At 39.5% G+C, this 25,757-nt stretch overlaps 1 protein-coding gene across 1 annotated transcript in view; it reads left to right on the top strand.

Annotated features, from left to right (window-relative positions):
* The window catches only part of LCORL (ligand dependent nuclear receptor corepressor like), a 71,850-nt gene that overhangs the window by 4,524 nt on the left and 41,569 nt on the right, over positions 1-25,757 (top strand). The window contains exon 2 of the mRNA XM_063309617.1: positions 23,698-23,763. Within this exon, the coding sequence (XP_063165687.1) occupies positions 23,698-23,763 (66 nt within the window). The remainder of the gene's footprint in view (positions 1-23,697; positions 23,764-25,757) is intronic.

Genomic DNA, 25,757 nt, shown 5'->3' with positions numbered 1-25,757 from the left:
TGCAGCATTTCCACCACCACGTTTTACAGTTGGTATCGGGTTCTTTGGGCGAAATGCTGTCTTTGGTTTTCGCCAAACATATCTTCTGGTATTGTAGCTAAATAACTCTATCTTTGCTTAACTGTCCAGGGCACATTGTTCCAGAAGTTCTATTCTTTGCCTAGGTTATCATGAGCAAACTTTAGTCTTGCTCTGATGTTCCTTCTGGACAGGAAAGGTTTCCTCCTGGCACACCTCCCATGTCGATCTAATTCTTTCTAATGGTAGACTCATGCCACATTAGTAATGGCAAGAGCCACCTGTAGGTCACATGATGAAATTCTGGGGTTCTTGGAGACTTCTTTCAACATCTTGCATTCTGCTTTCTGGCTGAGTTTGCTGGGATTTGGCCTGGCCTGGGCAAGTTGGCAGTTGTTTGAAATCTCCACTTGTAGATGATCTTTCGGACCATGGAATGATTGATGTCCAGTTGTTTGGCAGCCTTTTTAAATCCCTTCCCAGACTTGTAGGCATATATAGCCTTATTTCTGAAGATCTCATAGAGCTCTTTTGATCTAGGCATAGTGATACCATACACTTCAACAACAAAGAACAAATCAAACTAAATGTCTGAGGTTTAGACAGGTTCCTCCCAGATCCTCTCTAACGATGTTGAAATCACTTATACCTGATTTGGTGCACCCAATTCCAATTTTCAGTTTTGGAGGTAGTGAAAATGTAGGGGCATACTTACTTTTCCCACATAAAGAATTTGCATTTATGTTTACAGGTAGTCTTGGGTTACGACAAACCGGGACCGGAATTTCCATCATAAGTGATGTAGTCATAAAGCACAATGTCACATGACCCATTGCTTAGTGACGGCAATCCGGGCAATCCCGGTTGCTGTCATTAACTGAATCCCACCTGGTCATTAGGCGAGGACCCACCCTGATCCAATCCATTCTTGGCTTGTCCCTCCCCAGCTCCAAGCTCGGTAAGGTAAGGGACTGCCTCCTCTTTAACTCCCCCCACCTGCCTATCTCCCTCCCCATCTCTGCCCTTTTGGCCACCTCGCACTCTGCTGGCCCTGCTGCCCCCCAGCTGACCTTCGCCGTCGTCTTCCTCCCATTGCCTGGGGGATCGCCTGCAGCCCTTGCCCTATTTGAAAGCCTCGTGAGAGGGCTGCAGGCAATTTGGACAGGGTGTGTGTGGCCTCGGGAAGAAGGCCTGGCCCGGCCAGCAGCTGCTTTGTGAAGGGCCAAGTCGGACGCACCTTGTGAGCAGTGGGAGGAAGAAGACAGCAGAGGTCAGCTGGGGTGGCAGAGGCAGCAGAGTGCAGGGTGGCCAAAAAGGCGGAGATGAGGGGGGAGATAGGTGGGGGGAGTTTAAGCGCCCCCTGCGGTCATAACTGCAGGCGGGCTGCAAAGCACCCACATTTTGATCACATGACCAAGGGGTACTGCAATGGTGGGCGTAACTACCATTCATTCAATGCCACCATAACCTCAAGTGGTTGCTGAACAAATGGTTGTTAAGCGAGGACTACCTGTGTTTAAATTACACAATGGACTACAAAATGTAAATGGTGCGTGATATTTGTTATATTCCCTTTATCTATCAATACTGTTGAAATGATCAAATGTCTGTATACTGAAAAAGTAAAAAATCAGTGGGGTGTATTTTTCACATGACTGTGTGTGTAGATATCTACCTACAGTATCTATATCTGCGCACGCGCGCACACACAAACACTTTATGACATAGAGGTGTGTTTTATTAAGAAGTTAAGAATTACATCACTTTGATTAATTCTGCTAGGGGAGGATACCTTGAGCTATATTTTGGAATTCCTGAGCTGATACTATATTTTATGAACACTACAGAATGGAGATGGTATTTCTTTTAGTGAGAAAAGTAAAAGAAGATTTGAAAACATGAATAGATCTGTGGTGTTTCTAATTCTGCTGGTTTCTTGGAACTGAATATGGAAAATGAACTTTAAGCTGCAGTCAGTTTTCAGATTTCAAATGTAGGAGTGTTCTCTAGGAAAGTAACAGACACAATCCTTTTTTTCTTTCTTTCTTTTTTGCCATCTGATATAAACATTTAGTTTAATATCTTTATGCAGAGTTCAAACATTTAAAGATTCACCGCATTTATTGCCACAAATTACACCCCAGCAGAGAAGTTTTACTAATAAAATCAAAATAATTAAAATTAATAAAAATGAATGCTTCAAATAACAGTCTGTTTTGTCAAAAATTTATTCTGAAAGATACATCTTAAATGTATATATATAAGTATAAAATTATATTGGAATAAACAAAAGTGCAGTATCATTTTAACTAGGAAATATATAATCTTAGCAAATTTGTATTGCTTGTACAGAATTTCTTGTACAGAAATTTTGTGATTGTGTGTTATGGGTGAGGAGAGGTTAAAAACATTTTGAACATTAAAAGTTTTATTTTTCAGATGCTGATTCTGGTTTTAAAAAGTTTAAAATGCTGACATTGACAGAATTTTATTTATTATGTGGTTTCACATATAAAACCAAAGTATTTTACAATAGAAACCAAATACCTCAGTTGACTGTTTTTTTAATGGGTTGCCATTTAATTTGCCTTTCCCTTAGGAGAGAATGTAAATCATAAATAAGCTATAATATTGCTCTCTAGTCTGCCTTACATGGATGCTGTGGCACTAATAGAAATATGCTGATTAGTTGGAGTCTAGCTTGATGACCAATATTTAAAAGCACTTTTCCAGAGATTCAGTGACGTTTTCCAAAATTGTAGTTAAATAAGTGAAGGTGAAGGTAAGACTCCTTTGTGTTCCCTACTTCTTCTGTTCTTCCTCTTGATCTTGCTTATGCTCCTTGTCTTCCTACCTGTTGCACTTTCATATGGCTAAGTGAACACATCTGCCCGTTGATGGATGCCAATAAGCTGGGGAAATACAGATCCTTCTTTCCTCATAGGCTTAAACATGGTAAAAGAGGCAGTTGAGAAGGGTCAGAACCCCTGTGATTTTTACAGTCATAACGTTGGCAATAATGATCCATCAAGCTCTCTCAGTGCAGGAATCCAGATTAAAACTGCCCCGTTGTTGCTATTTAACCATTGCTTGAAAACAGCAAAAAATAATTCATGACTTCCTTCCTAACATTATAGTAGCCTCTTGGTTAGCCATGGCTCATGTTTGGTTTGTGGTCAGCAGTGCTTCAAAGATCTTTTTAGTGTGTACTGCTATTAAAGTAGATGTCCTTATGGTCATGCATTTGATTTCTCTTTCCTAAAATACGTTTACTGTTATTTTTCAGCCGTAAAACTCCTTCTGAACTTTTTTTCTTCTAGAACATTAGCTGTTCCCACCGATATATCACTTTTGGGTCATTTGCAAACCTGATAAGTAGTCCACCATATTTTCATCCACCTTATTTTCATCCAAGTTAATCGCGTTGAAAAACACTGAGTCCAGGGCCAAACTATGGCACCACGCTTGGTAGCTCACTTCAGTTAAATAAGAAATTACTGATGAATACTCTTAAGCCACCTTAAGGGGCACTTAGTTAAATGCTTTACTGAAATCAAGCTAAATTATATTCACACAATTCTGCCAATCTACCAAGGAAGTTACCGGTTTTTTCTTTGTTACTTGTTTACCATTTTTTCTTCCTTTACTATTTACCATCTCCACTGAGCAGCTGGTATACCGATACCTTTATCTGAGCATATCTGAGCATATTTTTGCTGAGCTTGCCAATTGGAAGGTCGGCGGTTCAAATCCGTGCGGCGGGGTGAGCTCCCGTTGCTAGTCCCAGCTCCTGCCAACCTAGCAGTTCGAAAACACACAAATGTGAGTCGATTAATAGGTACCGCTTCGGCGGGCAGGTAACAGCGTTCCGTGTAGTCAGGCCGGCCACATGACCACGGAAGTGTCTACGGACAAACGCCGGCTCTTCGGCTTTGAAACGGAGATGAGCACCGCCCCCTAGAGTTGGACATGACTGGACTCAATGTCAGGGGAAACTCTTCCTAGATTTAGCTTATTCTTTAGCTTTCCGGGCATCATGTATGTCTGAATCTCTCTGAATAATTTATTGGGGATCCAGCTCTCTATTTCCTATATATTATTTTTGATCTTCAGATTTTCATTACATTCTTTTTGCAGCCACATCATCCCCATTGGAATTTTTGAAATTGTGCTTTTGGTAAGAAAGTACACCAATCTTGAGCTTCTCTTCCCCTTAGCTTCTCCTTCCATGGTGAAGTTCCTTATCATTGCTCTGAGTTCATTAAGTCCAAGGTATTATTAAAACTCACCTGTCCACATAGTCATTAGCAGTTAAGCTAAATTTGGAGATTTTATTTTTTATGTTATTAAGAGCAAGGTATGCATTTGAGTGCACTTGGCTTTAGTTTTCCTTAATATCAAAAATTCTACCAGTACCTGGTCACATCCCCAAATCTCTGGTATTTCAACTTTTTCTTCAAAGTCTTTTCTGTTGATTAAGATCAAATCAATCATCCTCTTACTCCTTTCTTTAACTTCAGAGGAAGAAAGTGTTTAGCAAGATAGCTCAGGAAGTTCCTGGAAAGAGCACGCTTTTGATTGATATCAGTATCTCAAAATTCAGTTCTCTACTCTTCCTGTAATCCTCCAGGATAATTTTGAAGGTCAAAGGGCTGTTGACTCAATCTTCCATCATTCCTAAGCCTATCATTTTGCACAAGGAGCTTTTCTCGGATTTGTCAAGTTTCTTCTTGTCCCATGTTCCCCCTGCTCGCCTGGTCTATTTCTCTGGGAAATCTCTCCCCGCCCCCCCCCCCTTTAACATCTTATTTAGAGACTTAGCTCTTTGGGGTACTTGCCCTCATAGTCCAGTTCGCTAGTGAGAGCGACTAATAGGGAAACAGAAAAGGATGAATTTCCCTTGCTACTGCAAGACTCGAAAGGAACTTCAAGAATGTTTGTCAGAATATGTGCCCTCAAAACCATTCTCTCTCGGTTAAAGGGAAATAAGGCCACCGCCTCAACTGTTTTGTAGCAGCCCTCACCATCCAGCTGAAGAAGAGAAAAATGAAGCAACATCAATGCTGAGAGAACAGTTGTTTGGGATCCTTCATCAATTGTTGCGTCTTAAACATTCTTAAACCATCATAGGCTATCAAAACCTTACATCCAAAAAAAAAAATGACACCAGTCAAACTTCTGTGAAGAAAGAATTCCAAAGATAGCACAGCGTGCCTCAGGATAAAGGAGAGGGTAGCATATACGGTTATTCCATTTTCTTAGCTGGAGTTAGCTTTGAGCTCATGTTATTTCCTATGTTTTGTAGCAGTAGCTAGTCTAGCAGACTGTCTGACCTATACCCATACCAGTTGTCTAAGACTCTAGGAGGCTTCCCAGATGAGACACTCATATGTCACCAAAGCTCTTGCAATGCAAGATTGAATGTACTCAAATGAGTCTTTAGAGATCTAGAATTTTGTGATTCTGCGCCAGTCTGTAGAGGAGAAGGGGAATATAGAAATCTGTGCTGAACATGCCGAGCAGTCACTGTTCGGCCAGCGTACGTAGGGTTAACTCAGTGAGTCTCCGTGAATGAAGGTGGGCTTGAGCCTGGATCTTCCTTGTCCATCGCTTTGGCTCTTAGAGCAGACTGCTGTCCGGTTGACAAAATCCTCCTTCCCCCGAAAGACAGAAACAGGCCATTTGGAAGCTAGTGAAGCATTGCCCGGGCAGCTGAACTGCTTACGAAGTGGAAATGGTACTTCGTTGCCTTGCAGAGGAGCAGTGATGGGTAGCGGTGTTGAAAGATTTTGTCCACAGCCTAATATAATCTTTCGATAGTTAAATAGATGGATATTGTTGTTGGTAGCTGCATATTATCGTGTATATTGTATTTATCTTATATATTATTACGTATTATATTCAATATAAATTGAATATAATATGTAATATAGAATATAAATAGAATCAGTTGTTATGTCTTAACATCTTTAAACCATCATAGGCTATCAAAACCTTACATTAAAAAAAATGATACCAGTCAACCTGGACAGTAGTCTGCTCTAAGAGCCAAAGTGATGGACAAGGAAGATAAAGATAGATAGATAGATAGATAGATAGATAGATAGATAGTATTGCTATTCTCTCTAAGATCACGTGTCCTACAAGAAGGTGTGTGTTTCAGAATGACAACCTTAATACCACGTCTGAATGTAATTGCCAGCTTTCTCTTGTTCCCCTAGTTCCCCTGCATGTGTCATAAAAACTTACAATACCAAGAGAACTGCCCAGAAGGATTGTGTGTTCTGCACAGAGCGTGTTGCTGTGTGTTATCAAAACCCCCCCTCCCTCTCAAAGGTTGATCTGGGGTGTAGGCAGCAAGGTAGTACCTTACGTCATGCTCTGAAAGGTCTGAGCTGATACATAAATTTGTGGAAACATGTTTCATTTTGCTTTACTGGCAACTTTGTAGTGGCTTTGGAGCCCTATTATATGCCCAGGGTTATTACGTTTCATAGGGAGTAGGAACACGGACCTCATCTTGCTGCTTCTTCGAAATCACAGGGCTGTAGGCTAGATTGGAAAGTAAAAAACTACTTCTGAATTTTCATCAAGAAAACAGGATGGATATATCCATGAAGTTGCCAGGAGTTGACACCGGCTCTTAATAAGATTTTGCTTTCCATTACAGTAGGTGGCAGTGCTTGACCAGCCATGGCTGATCTTAAAGAAATAAGCAGAGTCAGTTAAGATTTAAAGACATGATGATGCATATACCCCCACAGCACTTCTAAAGTTGCTACTCAAATAAAATTGGTAATGTGTTAGAAGAGGAAAATATTTCTAGTCTGAGAACAAATTATGGTCAGTAACGTTATGCTGATGCAGTGAAAATAGGTGTAACAGATCAAGAAATATAATAAACGGATTATCTGAAGGAAGGAGCAGCCTAATCTAGCTACTGAACATGTGCTCAGTAGCTAGATTAGGATATTCATCTTTGTTCAAATTAAGGACCACACTTTACCGTAGTGTGCCAAGGACTGCATTCTGAGACGCAGGCAGGGTCAGGACAAAGAAGTAGGCGAGGCCGAGGCAAAAACTGAGTTAAACTAAGTATAAATATTAGCGCAACTCCCCATTATTTTAAGCTGAAAGTCTTCTACCTTTAGTTTCGGTGATTTGGGGGATAGTAATGAGAATCAAAGAGAAAATATAGCATATTTGGCCATGATGTCTGATTTAAGTCCACACTGAAGTATTAAATATTAGAGTTGAACTATGTTTTTAAAAAGCTGGAATGCTGCATGGAGAGGATTCTCTGAAATGTGAAGATCCTACTTAATCCTGTTGTTCATATTTCTAGTATTCAGTCACTATTTATTGCATACAATTCAACGGAAATGTTTGCTTACATAGGTACTCATCCAACATCTCACCTTGAGTGCAGCTGCACTAGTTGGCTTTGCTTTAGTTCTATTCCATGCTAAACCAATTCCCACTGGCACCACAAGGGTGTCATTGTAGGTGTCGATTCATTGGAGCGTTTTAAAATGTGGCTGCAGCTGGATCAAAGAGATTTTATGTTGGAAGCGTACCACGCCCCTCCAAGGCCATACATAAGGTAACATTTCATATACGTAACATATACTTTTCCTTTTTGCCAAGAATATACAGTGGCTTAAACTACTAGCACAGCTTCTCTATGGGTTTTTTTTTTAAAGTATTACTTTTAATATACAGAAAAGAAAAGGAGTAAAGGAAACTAAAGATAATAGGAAAAAAAGCAATATGTACACATACATAACTTCGGATGTTGCGGGTGAGCCTCCTCATTTCAATGTGTGGTGCTTGATGTTTTTGAAATTGACCCTGGTCTTCAGAATTCCTTTAGAATATATCTTACTCAGTAGGCTAAGGGAAGTGCATAAATACATTTTATGTTTGTGTTTTTAGGGAAAAACTGAAATATGGAATAGGTCATTTTTAATTTTCAGGTATAAAATGTATAAAGATGCATAGTGTGTATTGTTTGATTTGCTTATGAAAGTGTGTGGTATATAACCTTGAAAACTATAATTTATTTAGAAAGTCATTTTAGTGAATTTACAAATGGAGTTACTGGGTTCTGCTGCTTTATGGTAGTCTGATGAAAGCAACAGGCAGACAAACCGTTAACACAGAAAACAGAAGAAGCCATCAGTATTACTGAAAAAGGAAGAAACAAGTATGTGTTCTGGCCTTTGTCCTCTGATGTATGAAATGGAAAAGAGGAGAATACCAAGCCTCTCAATACATATTTTGCCACATGAAATGTTGAACAATTTATCTCCCTTCTGAATATGAAGAACTATCAAAATCTGCAGTTTCAACTTTGAATCCTTTGATTTATGATCAGTTATAGTGAATGAAGATTTGCCATCATTTAAAACAAAAATATTAGGAATTGTACTTTTTCTGTTTTGGGACAGTTCTCATAAAAAAAATAGTTCTCATTTGTGATCTAAAAATGGATTTGCAGCAGAATCAGGTTCTTTGGGAAATGGCGTTTTGGATCTATTTTGTCATGAGTAAGGATGGCGAGCAGGGGGCTCCCATCCAGACTGTCAAGCGCATGCGTAGCACTGATGAATTGGTCAGCCATTCAAAGAGACACAGATCGGGACCGCCTTAACCCTTGGGGGTTATATGTCTGGGTTTTTCCCACGCTTCTTCAGTTTGTTAGGATTCCTGTTATGTACTAGCAATAAACATTAGAGACCAGTTCCTTGTCTCAGCGTGTTTCCTGGCGGTTAGGACATATTTGACCAGCATTATTTTAATGTTGAACATGCTCAGTCCTAGTTCTTCACAGGTTATTTTTATTAAAAAAAAAAAAAGTTACTTCTATAAATGAGGGGTTTCTCTACATACACTGATGATAATGAGGCTGTTTAACAATATATGCCTGTATTTGGATTGTGTCAGTTTTGCTTCACACAGATCCTTTTTCAGAGTTACCGGTCAGTATAGGTTTAGAGCAAAGTGAACATTTTGTTGTAATGAGGAGCAAGCTTCTAATTATCCTGAAAAATGGTTTTCACCAGTTTTCTGAAAATATGTAATGAAGTTATAAATTATATAAACTTCAACAATAATTCCATAATTAGTGGCAGAGATACTAGATTTTAGACATTATCCTCAAAATGCCTTGGGGACAACTGTGTAAGTTGCCTTCCATTTTTGCTTGGTTTAAAACATTTAAATACTTTTTGGATCATGCCCTTGCAAGTTGGGTAGAATTCTTGCTGTATTCAGATCAACTAAATTTCTAAAAAAAATTTATATAATTCAATAATGGCAAGCCATACTGCCAGACAAATTAAATCATAGCCTCTTCCCCTCCATAAAGGAGAATCAGTTTGGATGCCGGAAGTTCTTAATTCCAGGGAACAGCTACGTGTAAGAGGTTAAGTGTTGAGTGACCAAGCTTGATTTTTAATAGAAAAGATAATCTTATCAAATGCGGATACTGCATATCCCAGTTTCTTTAAACTTTTACATTCTGTAGAGTTCAAGGTAGTTTGACAGTGGGACCAAGAGGTGATAGGCTTCCAGTCACCAGAGCAATTGAAGCAAATTCTGGACACTCCCTTGTCCTGGATGCCATAATATGATTCCTGGGGTGAGCAGGAGGTTAGACACAGTGGCATAAATGGCCTTTTTGAACTTGGTAATTCTGTAAGCACAAACCAGCAGGATAAAATGAAGAAACGTACAGTCAGTGGTTAAAGAGTCTGATCAGAACTGCAAAATCAAACCTTCCTAATAAAGGAAAAAATTAGATTTCCAAGGTTGTATTTTCTCCTTGCCTCCAAACCTATACAGTGGTAGAGAGTTCCTTCTTTGCAGCCTGCGAGCGCTACTGCAGAACATCATCGGCCCAGGAACAGAAGAAGCAAGTGTAGCTTTTCTAATACTGTAATGTAATACAGTTTAAAAAACAAACCCTCTGGAACAAGGAAGAAAACAGCTCTGTGGCCACAGCCCCCTGCTGGAAAAGTTCCCTACCCCCGCTGTAGAAGAAGAGGGTTAATACCAAGAAAAATGGGGTGCGCGAACACTCTAAGCCAGGAGAAGTTGTGAAATTGAATGTTTAATGCTTACATGACACACACGTTGAGGCCGGCACCTTCATTCAGCCGTCTCCATGCTGCTAGCATGCTGGATTTAAACAGCTGCCGTATTACACTGATCACTTGGCTTATGCTAGATGTGGGGGTGGGGGGGAATCCTGTTTATTTTATTTTCTGGATACCTCTTTGACATTTAACCATGATATACTTCTGCATCACCTTGGTTCATGTATCATTGGGCAATCCTCTGTAACAGCCAGTATACTGTGGGGCCATTATGTACATGGCCCTGGAGGTATGCCTGACACCCTTCCTCTTGGTCTTCCATAGGCAGTAAAGACAATATTTTAGGACAAGCATTGGTGGGTTGACTGATCTGTGAGATCTTGATTCAGCAGCCACATTATTTCTACTGCGTGTTCTGACATATTGTGTATTTTTTTAAAAATTGTAAACCTCTAGAAGTAATTTGAGCTGTGTGATATAGAAGTACTTGTAAATATATAAACAAGTATAGAATCAGTGCTGATAGTTCTTTTCTAACAGTTTAGAAAATAACTAATCTAAAGCAAGCTATATCAAATGGCCTTCTGTAGCAGAAGTTTTTCGGTGCTTGACCCAATGTAGACTCTCTAGTTTACTGTTAATCTCAATTTTGAGTCTCCTTGCGGAAAAGGCACACAAAAGTACAGGAAGGAATGTCCCAGGAACTAAATATGTAATTTACAAATTTATATGTATGTGTGGAATGAAATATTTTTTGTTTCCCTATGGACAAGTAAAATATGTCTAATTAACAACCGTGGTCCTATTGACAAACATACCTCAGGGATAAAAAAACGATTTAGTTATCTAAAGTCCTGACATCTGAACTGACCTAATGAATGTAAGCATTTTCAGCTGTTCAGATAAATTCCTTTCCTTTCTTTTTATGCCCTTACTTTAACTTATTGGTCCTGTTTTCCAGATGGAATAATCCAAGCAAATCAAGTTTATAGAGATCAGTGCAATAAACCTGGTCCAATAAAAAGATCATGTCCAATGGCAAATAAATAATTTTCATTATATAATGGTTATGCTCAGTGCTAGCTACTAGGAGGAACTATATGATTGGTTTCATTCTTTAATTTTTTGTTCTGTACTTGTTCTACAGTATGGTGGCCATTACAAAGGGTTGCCTCCTGGCTTCTGTCCCCTTAATTTCTCTTTGTGGGCATGCATGGGCCATATAGTGCCTCCTAGTAGTCAGTAGTGAACATTAACTACTGCTTTACAAAGCCATTAACCCTATCAACCCCGCTCCTTGGGAGGGAGGTCTTGAAGCTTCTGGTATGAGATCCAGACAAATTAACCCCTATAGCTCTTTAGTGATGAGAGTACAAATGAACAAGAAAGGAAGGTGTACTAGGCATAGCATCCAGTTTTCCTCATCACTTCTTAATTAGGGTTCATCCTCCTCTTTTGCAAGGGTGATCTTGCTTCCTCCATAGTTGTGTTGTGACCTACCAGTTAGGGACACACCCTCTTCATCCTTCTTCAAGCCTTGTTCCCTGTTTCTAGCCCCAAGTATCTTCAGTCCACTGACTTGCCACAACCCAGCCTCATATGACTCTTGGGTAGTGTCTTACTGGTCCTCACCCAGTTCTATCCAACAGACACTTCTCCACACCAGGTTCCATTTATTCTGCTTCTAGATATTTATGCAGAATATTCTGTTGACCTGCAATTTGACATTTGTTTTTGAACAAACTACATTTTATGCTATTGATAATGCTAGTTCTCCTCCCCAAAAGAATCATTTAAATATTTTACTACTGCTCTCTGTGTTTTCGGTAAACAAATACCCACTTTGAGAAACAATGGTTATATGTGAAATAGCCCGTTTGGTCTAGTGGTTAAGGCACCGGGGCTAGAAACCAGGAGACTGAGAGTTCTAGTCCCGCCTTAGGCCTGAAAGCCGGCTGGGTGACCTTGGGCCAGTCCCCCTCTCTCAGCCCATGACATCAGGCTTGGGTGACAAACCAGTCAGCAATTCCTATCACAACCAATGGATCGACATTTGGTTGATCAGGGGAAAAAAGCAGACCCTGTTATATGTGAAATACTGTATATATTTACTAAAGTGTTAATGCCAATGTTAAAGATACCTTGACATGAGTACATTAGCATGAAATGTATGCTTTGTTTTGTTAGATTTTTATATATGTGTACACATGCTCATTCAAGGCTTTGTATAGTAACATTCTGAACTGATGTACAAGATAGGAATGATTGTATCCTCCGTTACTTGTAGTCCAGTCTCAAAATACTGTAACACAATTGGATTCAAAGTGGCAAGTACATGTTCCACTGATCCAACGTCAATGGCAGAGGCTGCCTGTTTGTTTTTCAGCCTTAAAGGTGTTCCCCTAATGCTCTAAATTAAAGCGGGGGGGGGGGGGTCTGAGGGATTGCTTTCACCCAGCTGGAAGATGGGATTTGGAGTTCCTGACTTGTACTTCAGATTGTTGGGTAGCAGCAGTCCATCTCCAGGAAAAATTGCCTAATCCTTCTTCCCTTTGTCTTAAATCAGGACACTTTTTTGGTACAGCAACTACCCTGTGTTGTCTGATACTGTTTTTAAATGCTTTAATTACTTCTTTTACAACTTTCCTTGGGAAGATTTTATGGAAGGTAAGCTATAGATAAATGAAATGAGAACTTCGACAAATGAGGAAATAGATGCTTTAGGTGTTTGGCCTTCAGTTTTAAATGTATGAATGGAAAACAGCAGGAAGTGGATCTGGAATAAATCTGCTACATTCTTGGGGGTAGCAAATTCTAAACTGGAAAATTTTTGCTGTGCTAAATCAGTTGAGTTCTGATTTATTATGTTTAACTTATATTTTAAAATTTCATTTACTAAAATTATCAGTAGGAGAAATGTGGCTAGAAATCATTGTAATGAAGATTCTTATATATTCTAAATAAATATTAGCAAAGTGAGGCTGTGAAATGTTTTGATTTTTAGTGTGCGTGAAGTCCTGTTTATTAGGCAAGTGGGGGAGGATGAGTTAATTACAAAATCAGATGCTAAGCTTATTAAGAACTATGTCTGTTGAATAGATTTTTTTCTTTATTAAGGTTATAATTAGGAGGATATAATTAAAATGGGAGAGGGAATCCACTATTTATTTTTTAGCAAGTGCCAGCTATATGCATGGTCAGTTTCCTGGCCCTATGTTTATCATATATCTGATCCATATTTTTTGAAGGTATTTGTGTCTTCCTTTCACTGCTTCAGTTTAAATGGCTGTTGATTCTTTAGAGCTGTGGGTGGGATCCAATGCTGTGCAACCCATCTGTGCATAGAACACAAAGCCCTGGTAGGAAAGCTGCAGGTGTTGAGCTCTTCCTAAAGGGTTGTTCTTGTAGAGGAGAAAAAAAACGACTTACACTTGAACATCCTGTCCTTATGAAGCCTTCATTTTTTAAAAATATTTTTTATTATTAATTGTTCAAGATATAATTAAGGCACATAATGCAGAATATAAGACCGATAGAATACAAGTCTAAAAAAGAAACAGGAAAAGCTGAAATGGTACAGGAATAAGCAAAAAAGCATATCAGACCAGTGGCTTCTGACCTTTTCCAGCATGGGTATAAAAGTACATAAAAGTTAATCTCTTACTATTAATTCAATATTTAGTAACATTATATCTCTACAATCAAACCATTCAGTCATCAAAACCTAAAATCAAGACTTCATTCTTGTGTGTTACAAACCAATAGTCCAAGAGCAGCTTCCAGATGGAAACGAATCTAGTTACAGTGTTCTATCAATGCTGTCAGTTTAGTCATTTGTGCCAATTCCATCAATTTAATCATCCATGCCATATTTAACTCCTGATAAGCTGTCTAAAATGTATAATGGGATATCAAATGTCTGTTGGAAATGCTCACACGGGGAAGGAACGTTCTATCATTTATGGTGGACTTGTGGAAAAACTAAGAAATTCTGGAACCAAATATGTAGTACTATTCAAAAGATTCTTAAAGTGGACTTACAATTGAAACTGGAGCTGTTGCTCTTGGGGTTGATGGACCAACAGCTTGAAAAGCAACATGAAACCTTCATTGTTAAGCACAGCATAGCTCTTCCAGGTAGGGAAGGGATGGGTCACTAGTATGCTAAACCAGAGAATACAGTCTGTCTCTTTAAGATGTGTGTTTACCTGTAGTTTGATCAGAATAAAAATATTAAAATTATAATTGTTTGAAAATTTAAAGGGCAAATACTATTTTTTTCCTTACGCTCTAGAGTTAGAGATGTAAAACTTAAACTGAACCTTGAAACCAGTTTGAAGAAAAGAAGTTTTGATAAAAATTGGTTGTTACATATCAGACCTAGACTGTATTTACATCTTTAAGACTTGTTGTGTACTTTGGATACATGAAAAGCTCTATCCATTTTTCAGTTCTTTTTATACAACGCCAGGCCTTCCAGTAGCAAAATTCAGTATTTTATGCTGGGTTTATTTGGTAGGAAGATCTAAGCGTATGCTTAATACACACCTCCCTTTAGTCCCCATCCATGTCCTTGGCTTCTTACCCACCAGAACCTGCCTGGAACACATCCTTCAGTCCAGATGCGGACCACCCAGTACTGGCTGCTCTGTACACAGAATGTTTTGTGCATCCCTATTATTTATATATTCAGATTTCAAAAAGGTAGAATTTGGAAATGCCAACCTAACATTTTATTTATTTATTTATTACTTAGGTTTATATACTGTTTCAATCACAACCTGATTCTAAGACACTCCAATCCAGTAAACGGTTTTTTAAGAACAATACTAAGTATGGTACACACAGTATAACAATGCATAATCAAATTGTATCACATTGAGGAACACTTGTACCAAAATAAACGGCTGCTTGGTAAAGCCAGATGTCAAAATTAGTTGGCCTGAGGCTGATTATAGGAATTTTAGGTCAATAAAGTCTCCTTTAAGTCACACGTGTCGCTTGGTACCTTGTGGATAGCTCATGGAGTTTTATTAGCTAGCTACCTAGAAGTTCTGAGTAGTGCCCATCTAGTGTGACACAAACGTGTTGCCAGATCTCATGGGGAAGGTGGGAAGTTGTCTAGAAAGATCAATTTGTCAGGTTTAATTTTAAAAGGCATTAACTTTTAAAAATACTCACTGAAAATGAAAATAATGAAAAATGATTGTTGATGCAGGAAGCTGAAAAAGAGCCAAAAGGATCAGATCTTTTCAGGATACCTGTGTGTGTGTGTGTGTGTGTGTGTGTGTGTGTGTGTGGAAAACCAAAATAATAGTTTACATGGGAACCATACAACAGTAGATTTGAATAAAAGTGACAATGGACCAAAAATTGCTGAATATGTCAGGTATTAAAACTAAAAAATGATATTAAACTCTGCCTCTATATGCAAGATAGAAAAATAGCCATAAATAATAAACTTGTTTTAATGAAGGATATAGTGCAAGGAAAGGAAATTACAGTTTGTTTGGGGGTAGAGTGCAGTATTGCACCCGAAAAAACTCTCCCCATGACCCAAGTTCAATCCCAGCGGAAGCTGGACTCTCTCTCGGGTAACCGGCTCAGGTCGACTCAGCCTTCCATCCTTCCGAGGTCGGTAAAAGGAGCACCCGGCTTGCTGGGGAAGGTGACGACCGGGGAAGGCAATGGCAAACCACCCCACTCTATAGTCTGCCAAGAAAATGTCGCAAAAGTGGCATCCCCCCAAAGGGCCAGACGTGACTCGGTGCTTGCACAGGGGACCTTTCACAGAAAAGCAAGCCGTAATTAGAAATAATCAAGGAAACATCCTGCTTTACTAACTTTTGGAATTCTTTGGGAGTGTGCAGGAACATTTCCCCACAGAGAAGTCCAAAGAGGAGATAGGAAATGTCCTCAGTCTCAGGGTAATTTGACCCAGGGTAATACTGTGGTGGGTATCATTTTGGGTTCCTGATCAATGAAAGAAAAAACAATCTGCCCCTTTCTGGGATCTCTGGGAGAAATACTGCACACGAGGGACCGCTGAATGGTCTTGTCTCCAGAATAACACATCTCAAGGAAGGAAAATACTGGGCACATCTGAGTCTCAAGACTCAACTCCTGACCCTGCTGCTAAGCAAGGTGACATTCTGCACAGACTTGGTATAGTAGCCCAAGTTCCACACATGGCTCTTTCTAGTGTTCTGTCTTGATCTCCAAAAGGAAAATCACAAAGGGCCTTAATCTCTTGACATATACAGGTCAGTCAACTGGTGGAGTAGCCTCACCTGTGTAGCAGGAAGGGTGCACTGCAGAAATCTACCCTGAGCATTCAGTCAAGGAATGGGGAATGCTCTCCCAAGGCTCATAAACCCAAATCTAATCCGCAAGGCTGTCCCAGTGAAATGCAAATCTGGATTTCAGACCCATTAAATGGCCCTCCATTAGGTCTCTTCCTTCCCTGATTTTTGTGATGTCATTTTAAGGAGATAAAATACGGCTATACCAACAATCAAATTAGGAATAGATCCGGGAGAGCTGAGCACCTTGGGAAGCCCTGAACATTGAAACTAATAAGTTAATCCGTCAATATCAAGATCCAAGAGAATGGTCCCTTGCCTAAATATAGGCTTTACATCTGTATGATATGCAGATGAGCAACCAAAAGGAAAAAAAGGATATACTTCTCTAGTTATATGAATGATTCCCCATGGCAAGTAGGAAGAGTATATTTCATCTAGAAATCCAGCCATCTTTCTTCTCCACAAAAAAGTATTTTGTTGTGTTTGACCTGCTTCAAAGATTAGATACTTCAGCATGCATGGACACAAGTGTACCACCTGTTTAGAACAGTTGTGACTTTAACCCATTAGATAACCAGTTTGGTATCGTGGTATAGGTGCTGGCCTAGAAACCAGGAGGCTGTGAGTTCTAGTCCCACCTTAGGCATGAAAGCTGGCTGGGTGACTTTGGGCCAGTCACACACAGCCCAGCCCACCTCATAGGGTGGTGGTTGTGGGGAAAAGAGGAGGAGGAAGGTGTATGAGCTATGTTGGCCACCTTGAGTTATTTATAAAGATAGTGAAGGTGGGATAGAAATTATATTAAATTAAAATTAAATTAAATGAGAGCCAGTTTGGTCTAGTGGTTAAGGCAACAGGCTAGAAACCAGGAGGCTGTGAGTTCTAGTCCCGCTTGAGGCATGAAAGCCGGCTGGGTGACCTTGGGCCAGTCGTGCTCTCTCAGCCCAAATTACCTCACAGGGTTCTTGTGGGGAAAAGAGGAGGAAGAAGGCGTATTAGGTATGTTCGCTGCCTTAAGTTATATATAAAAAGGGATATAATAATAATAATAATAATAATAGTTCACCGCCCAGAGTTACTGGTTTGAGATGGGCGGCTATACGAATTGAATAAATAAACAGAAGCATCTTTTTTTCATGCTTGTGGAGAAGCCTGAAAAAGTATGTTGCTGTTCCAAAAAGGTGCTGTGCTCATGGTGCTATGTGTTCTGAAGGAGCTCTTCCACATACTTTTTTAAGCATACAGGACCCTTGTGCTTCAGTGTGTGTGTCTATTTGGCAGTGAGTAGAAGAGGCAGTTCTTTCCTAATGCTTGTGTTCAACGGAATCTGTTCCACTGGGGCTGAGCTTTTGGCATTTGCACTGCTGTTTCTTACTGTGCTTTGTTTTGCTTTTAGTTTAGTGAGCCAGAAAAAGGAGAAATAATGAACTAGGCTTCTTTTTTTTTAAGGGCTCTGGTAAAATAAGTCCAGGTAACAGTTGTTGAAGACCAGGAGCTTGCATGACGTTGAAAATGTGTTTGATTTGAACTCGGGAGAAACCAGCCCCACTCAAACTGTTCGGCTTGAATGTTCTATCTCCCTGAAAAGAAGGCAGCAGCACAATACATAGGCAGGCAGGCAGGCAGGCAGTGCTAACCTACCAGGCAGGTAGACAGGAATTCAGCAGCAAGTAGTCATCTTCTGTCTGGACTGGGATTTATTATTCAAAATGCCTCCATGTAGATAACGAGGATGTGGTGTGTCTGATATCGGAGCCAGAGTGCTGACCCAGCTATAGCTTCAACAAAGCCTAGGAATATCGTGAATGGCTATGCATGAAGAGGGAATTGGTGAGCATGGAATTGCAGCAGGGGGTGGGGCCTAGTGGCTTAGTCCCACTGCAGTTCAGGTGGTGAGGTAACTGGAAACCCTAGAGTTGCCTTGCTAAGTGATTAAGTGGTTGAAAGCCCTAGTGTAACCCAAGAGATCTCATTCTACAGCTGGGGTTCTAGATGCTGCCTTTGAGATTGGTCTTTCTGCTGGAAGTTCTAGCTTTACCTTCCTGGTTCAGGTGGTCCACCTCAGCAGCCAGAAGGTCTCCCCACTAGGAAAGAAAATATCTCAAGTGGAAGAATTGCCTCAGCCATGAGTCTCCTGGGGTTGCGGAAACACATGTCCAGTTGCCTTGCCATATCATGCAGCTACCTGAACAGGAGATAAATGGAGCTCCACCAGGTGAGGGCATCCTGAGCGAACCAATGCTGAGGCAGGCTGATGTTGAGCAAGCATCCATCCTCTCCCTCCTCCCCCTTCAGTGGAACTTTGCAGCAATTATGACATGTGTCTTTAGGAGTGCTGATGATAGTCATTACAGTAGATGCCGGGGTGATCCTGCAGTCAGTCTGGGAATAGTACAGCTGATGCTAACAAACTATGTTTGATAGGTTGTCTTTTTCATGATTAATGGCTCCACTTACTGAACATAACTATGGAATTGAGAGCGAAGTCTCTGCTCTGACAGCCAGTTTTCAAGCACATAGTTTATCTGCTATTTGAGCCACAGCTAGCACTTTGATATGAAGAAGCACCCATTTGTACCTGTATCCTGCCGAACTGGAGATGCTTGTTAATACGTTAATAGCAGATTGCCCTTTGCCTTGCCCCAGCCTTGCCAGTACACTGGAAAGAGAATCAGGATGGGTTGTTTTCTTGCTAACAACTGCTTTATCCGTTGCAGTGCTGCAGCTCCTTTGTTTTTGGGAACACTGGCTCCAGTCAAATAGGGCCAAATCCAGCATGTGCTAGGCTGCTTGCATGGGTCCAGATACCAGGTGGGCTAGTTTCTCTCCTGCTGGGGCTAAGCTGACTCAAGGCAGCACTCCTTTTGCAGCCAGGGAGCAGATAATGGAGTTTCTGCAGAGTACTTCAGTTGAACAGAACATCAGTCCTGGTCCCTCCAAAAAGAGACAAGGCAGGTTTTTTCCAGGTTCTCACCAAATAGTTGCTTGGAATAACGGTTTCGGATTATAGGAGGACATCCCCATTCTGTGTTTTAAAAAACAACAACTTCATTTTGATAAGAGCAGTTCAACAGTGTTTAGAAGGGTGTCTTTCACTGGAGGCTAGTCAACAGACAGGGACGCTTTGTTTTGGTTTCTTGCACTAAGCAAAGAGCTGGAGTTAACAGCCTGAATGACTCCTTCCAGCATTGAGTCTGTGAACGAGAATCCACAGTGACCTGTCAAGGGAACTAGATCAGTAGATCAAGGTAATGTAGCACTGCCATATCCAATACCATTTAACATCATAAGCCAAGACCTGTGGTGAGAGAGCTGCTCACCTTTGTGCTTGAAACCGAAGAAGAAGAAATAAACTTCCACTAAATGACTTTTTTTAAAAATCTCAGTCAGCTGCCCAGATACCTTGCGTGGCTCATTTTGTGAACTTGTAAAAAAAAAAATCTTAACATATCCTTCTATGCTAATTAATTTTAAAATTATATATGTGATAAACACTTAAGTTGCACATAATTAAACCATTCCCATGCCCAGTATCATATTTTCCTAATATTTACCCCGTCTCCCTTAAGAGAGAACTTCAGTTATGCCTAACTATAGATTGTTTCTTAATCTCTCAACCTGTGGGTGAGTGAATGAAATTAGTAATTTGGCTGCCATGAATTTTAGAACTACCATACCCGAATTGCCAAAGTCCAGACAATTACTGCATGGTATGAAGAGTAAATGTTCTCTATCTCTTTATTGCCACCTAGTGCAAGATTGGATTTTCCAACCTTAGTTCCTTGAGGTATTTTCATTTACAGTGTCTACAATTGCTGGCTTTTGGCTATAGAGGGCAAAACTCATGAGAGTTGTAGTCCAAAATATCTTGAGGAACACCGGTTGGAGAAGGCTAATCTGAAGCGTGAAACTGCTTTCTGTACAGAAAACTGCAATAAATAGAATTATTTTGATTAACTGCCCGTTGGTTGGAAGGCTCTGTAGAGTAGCCTAAAAGCTAGTCCAGGACTAGAGTAATAAGCCCCGAATTCTGAAGCATAAGTGTCCCCCTAGAATTTCAAAATCGTTAATTTCAGTTTCAGCCTTTTTTTTTTCTGGCTTTGTATTTCAGCCTATTTTGCTCTTTTTGCCAATTTGCTTTGAAATAGTCTATGAAGTTGTATATGTATTTTTGTGTTCTGGAAAGTGCATCACACAGAACTTGAATTTTGTGAATTTTTTAGCATAACTGGACTCTGGAGAGCCAGTGGGATTAATATGTTGGACTGGCATCTGGGAGAGCATGACCTAGTCAACCTTCAGCCATAGCAGTTCCCGTGGTGACTTTGGGCTCGTCTCTCACCCTGCTCAGTCTCCCTCACGGGGCTATAGCTATGTGAAAAATAGGAGGGAGCACTTTGTGGAGCACATTGAGTAAGTAAGCTTTAATTTGATAAGATTAAGTTTACATGAAAGGGAGAATCAAATGAGTCAGACACTTTTGTCAGTTTTTGGTGTCTAAAGAAATAAACATTCACTGAGTAGAACTTCAGTAGATGTTATTGTCAAATACATAGGCTGGTACAACTGAGCTATAGAAGTCTGTACAATCACTAAGTGACAAGAAAGTGCTAAAGTTGTTTGTATTGCTTTGTGCCATCTAGTGGCCATCCAGATTCTTGCAGTCCAGATTTGGCAACCCTAGAAGTGCGTAACAATAATAAGATGTAGGTCAAGAATAAACAAATCAAAATTTTAAGTGTCAGACGAAATCCTATTCAATGAGTTTCAGAATGTATGTAATGTTGAAGGTAACAATTGGATGGCAAACAGTAGAGATTGGAGGCCTCAGCATGACTTATGGAGCAGGAGTAAAAGAAGTATATGGCTTGAGTTTTTTTCTAAAAAAAAAAAAAACATTCTCCCATCGTGGTTTATTGCAAAGATCAGTAGGAGGGCGGCATTAATTCCATCCTGTGTTGTCTGACCTTGAGGGTGACGCTGACAGTAAAGATTGCTTGGAAAGTGCATGTAAAGCCACATCCCAGTGAAATTCTTACCAAGAATGTGATATTTTCTGCTGCATTAACTCTTTCTCTCCAGTCATTTTATTCAGATCACTATTGTGCCATTGCAACAGGAAAGCATTTAGTCTGTTAAATACCAAGCAGCAGCAAAACATGGGCTGTGTGTTCTTTATAGGAAAATTCTGGGAAGTAAGGGGGGGAAAAAGTTAGCCAAATGTATTTGTATTGGAGTTCATAGAGGTGAATAAGATGTTGTTACTTTCTTTTCCTGTGCCTAACGTCTATCCCGGTTTCTAGGAAGGGTTTGATTGATTGATTGATCGATTGAGTGCCATCAAGTCGTTTTTTACTCCCAACAACCATAGAGATAGATTTTCTCTGTGATGATTTCAAGTGGGGAAGGAAAACATCCCTTCCCTTCTTCTTACTGAGATTAGTAGCATCCCTGACTATGAGAGGATAAGAATGCACCACACCATTTTGTTGTGAGTTCATGTTTAGATTTAAATTTTAAATAAAGACTCCTAACATCTTGTCCAATTACAATTTCATGGAGAAGAAATGGAACCTGTGTAAGTACACAGATGAAAGGGGGGCAGTGCGCAGACAGACTATGCAATTCCCACCAGATGGAACTCTAACAAATGGACTGTATTTCCATGGAATATGTATTTACATGAAGTACAGTTAAAAGATGAATCTAAGATATCAATTGCTATCTGACTGAAATTAAGCCATATTCCAAAAAGCTTATTGGAAAAATAAAGTATTTAGAACAGAAATAAGTAAAAGCATAGCCTTTATGTTCCCTCAGGTTATATTTTGAGGAGTAAAAACTTACTTTAAAAGGTAAATGCATTATAAAAACTTCGGAACTTACTTGTAAGGCATTCTTAGATTTTAAATCTTCATTCTAGTGTAAGCCTCTATGATTCAGCGGTCTTTTTTTATTACTATCGTTGGAATCTTTAGGAATTATTCAGGACTTCTGTTAGCAAATATAAACTTAATATGTCATGATTTGTTAATAGAAGCTTGTTGGATAAGCCACAATGACCAGGTTGATACAGCATGAACCTTCCTTCTTTCCATCCATCCAGCCTTCCCAAATAGTATTCAGAACACTCAGTTGTTTGATTTTTCTTCACAATAACTGTGTAAAGTAGGTTGGGCTGAGAGAAAGAGTGACTGATCCAGAGTCACCCAGTGACTTTCCATGGCTAATGTTGGATTTGAACCAGGGACTCCCCAGTACTAGTCTAACATACCACCCTGTCTGTTTGCAAGCCAGAAGGTGCTCAGTTTGCGTCTTAACTGCCCCCCTCAAAGAAAACCCTATAAAAAAGCCAAATTCTTTGACATTAACCACTTTAGAGTGCTTTGCAAAAGGAAGGGCATAAGAAGGATGCTGGAGAGCTGCATATATTTTTGTACTTCTGGCTTATATGTCAGTGATTTTCACACCATTCCCTCAGCATCTGTATATTATATATATTTGCAAATTTGTATATTGCAAATGCTTGCAAAGAGGCTGTTATTAATGAGTCATGTGTAGTTCCATGCTATCAGGACAGGGGTAGTCTACATTACATTACATTGCATTACATTCAGAGTTATTCTTAATGAATCATATTGTTCCTTATTGCAATGGTAAATCAAAACACAATGCAACTTAATAGATTAGTGTCTCCTTTAGGCTAGTGTCTCCTCCAGTTCATCTCACCTTTTTGAATTTCACCATCACCTTCATTCTTCACAAATGTCCCTGTTCATAGTTCTTATTCTGTGGGAAGTATCTCCTAACGTTCTCATGGCAACAGAAGCTCTAGAGGTTCAGCTCTCACACACCCCTGATATATCAAGTGTATTCACGATAAGGTGTATGTCTTACACCATTTGTTGAATCTGTTCTGAACTGTGGTCCATCCTGACTTGTGTCTTTTTTTCATGGAAGGTGGTATGGATGAGATTATTTTTCGCATAAATCCCCCTTCATCTAAAGGCACAACATGTAGTAGAGGAAAATGTGTGACCCTAGCTTCACACCCATAGCATTTGCAATTATAAGTTGAGACTGAGTGTGTGTGTTGGAGGTGGGAGATGTATCTCAGTGCCTGTAGACCCTTGAGTTTTTCTCTGGAATCTCAGTATCAGAAACATTGCCTTTTCTGTAACAATGTGCCTAAGTGTAGCGATTTTATCTTTTCAGCTGCTACATTTGTGAAACTTTGATGTATGATAAAATGTTTTAATTTTTGTTTTTGTTAGGTTTTGAAAGTATTTTAGAAGGGCTTTATGGACCAAGGCTACGAAGAGACCTCAGTTTATTTGAAGGTAAATAATAACACATAAAAAACTAGAAACTTAATTGTATGTCATTTTAAAGCATTTTTTAACACTGAGAAATCTTGCAGGAACATTTTAATGTAAATACTACATCTAAAGTTTTATCATTGAAGGTTACTATTTGTTCTCTTTTAAAGTTATTGTTTAGAATGGCAAACATGCAATTAGGTTTTTAATCTATGAAGTCCTTGAATTAATTAAGCCAATCTAGTGTTTCCTGCATTTAGAATGCTGAAACTTTTAGTCCTTACACTAGGAATCTTAGAAATGGAAAGACAATAATAGCATTGAATTGTGTAGAAACTGATTAAACCTGAAAAGTATAATGATTTCATATCAACTTGTTCTTATTTAAATGTGTATTTTCCTGCAACGTAATTTCTTTTGTTTTTGAAAATAATGCCATTTCGATGGAAAACAAAAGAACAATTATTTAGTGAAAACTGGTTTAGCTACCTTGAGTCAGTAGAATCAGACAAAGAAATTTGGGGGGTGGCTGAAACTTCAGAATTCTCAATAGGAGTGCATATGTTTAAGGGTTTTCCCCATGGGGGGAAAAGTCTCCTAGGCAGCATCAACTTGATCATTGATAGCATATGGTAAAGATGATACCAAGAGGCAGTATAGATCACAACAGTATAAGGAGAGGCACTTGTTTTGCCCTTCAGATGCCATGGAATTGCCATTGAGGAGTAGGAAGTCCTTGTGCTTGTTGGGAATATATCCGTCCTGTGAGATGATACTTCAGTTGACACTGGTAGCGTCGTGTTGCTTGGGGACCTACTTTGGAGGATCACATGGTTGATGGCACAATTTCATTCATTGATACAAGACTGAAGCACCTCAGAAGATAGCTTTGTTTGGAGAAAAAGAAAGAGGGTGGTCTGGATTGAGGGTATTTAGAAACTAGAAGGCAGCATTGGATACAGTGGCAGCAGATGGGTAGCCCATTTGTGGTAAAGAATTTATAACTCTATAGTTGAGAATTACTTTCTCCACTTTATTCATTTTCCTGCCAGCAGCAGCTCTCTGGATGCTTAGTATTCTAACCAATGCTAAGTTGGTTAATAGTGAATCATATCCTAGCCGAACATACAAAACTGCTTTACACCACAGAAATTTCATTAGATGAGGCTTGGTAAATAAATCCTTGTATATTAGAGGTTTTCCCGGCCTTTTTTGGGCTAGTGTACATATTTGTCATTTTGAGCATGTAATAGGCTTTCGGACGAACAAAGAAAAATGGCTAATGTGGGAAAGTGCTATTCAAAAATGGCTGTTGCAATGTGTGCATAACCAATTATAGGTAGTCCTCACTTAGCAACCACAATTGGGATCACCAACTGCATCACTAAGTGCCATGGTTGCTAAGCGAAACATGACCACAGCAGGCTTATGACCTCACTTCCCCATCAGTCGTTAAGTGAATTATTGTGGTCGTTAAGTGATACATAATCTGACCATGATTTACAATTTTACTTCCTCCTCCTCCATTAACTCTGCTTGTCGCAAGCCAATTATGAAGCACACAAATGTCAGTCGTGATTGTGGGATGCTGCAGTGGTTGTAAATGTGAAGATTGGTTGCAAAACTACTTTTTATTTCACACTGTCATTACTTCGAACAATCATTAAACGAGGCAGTCAAGCAAGGGCTACTTGTATAAAACATACTATTTGATTTCCTGACTTTCTGTAGTCTGCCAGAATACTCTCAATCAATTACAAAATATCTTTGACTTTTTTACTAACACACCAGACTGTCGTTGCCCACCATTTTTATTTTCTGAGACTACCAGTGGGGCCTGTATGGAATCTACACTTATTCTTTGAAGTAAGATGCTTTCAGGGGTTTGTTTTACTTTGCAGTATGACCCTTTAAAAAAAAATCTTAAACATTAATATTCAAGTAGGATAAGGGGCTGCCTGGCACCAAAGAATGTGTCAATGGCACATTGCTGCTCAAGGTGCTATGTAGGGGTG

The sequence above is a fragment of the Candoia aspera genome, chromosome 8 (genome assembly GCF_035149785.1).
Source record: "Candoia aspera isolate rCanAsp1 chromosome 8, rCanAsp1.hap2, whole genome shotgun sequence".
Lineage (NCBI taxonomy): Eukaryota > Metazoa > Chordata > Lepidosauria > Squamata > Boidae > Candoia > Candoia aspera.
This window is presented reverse-complemented; position numbering and strand designations above follow the sequence as displayed.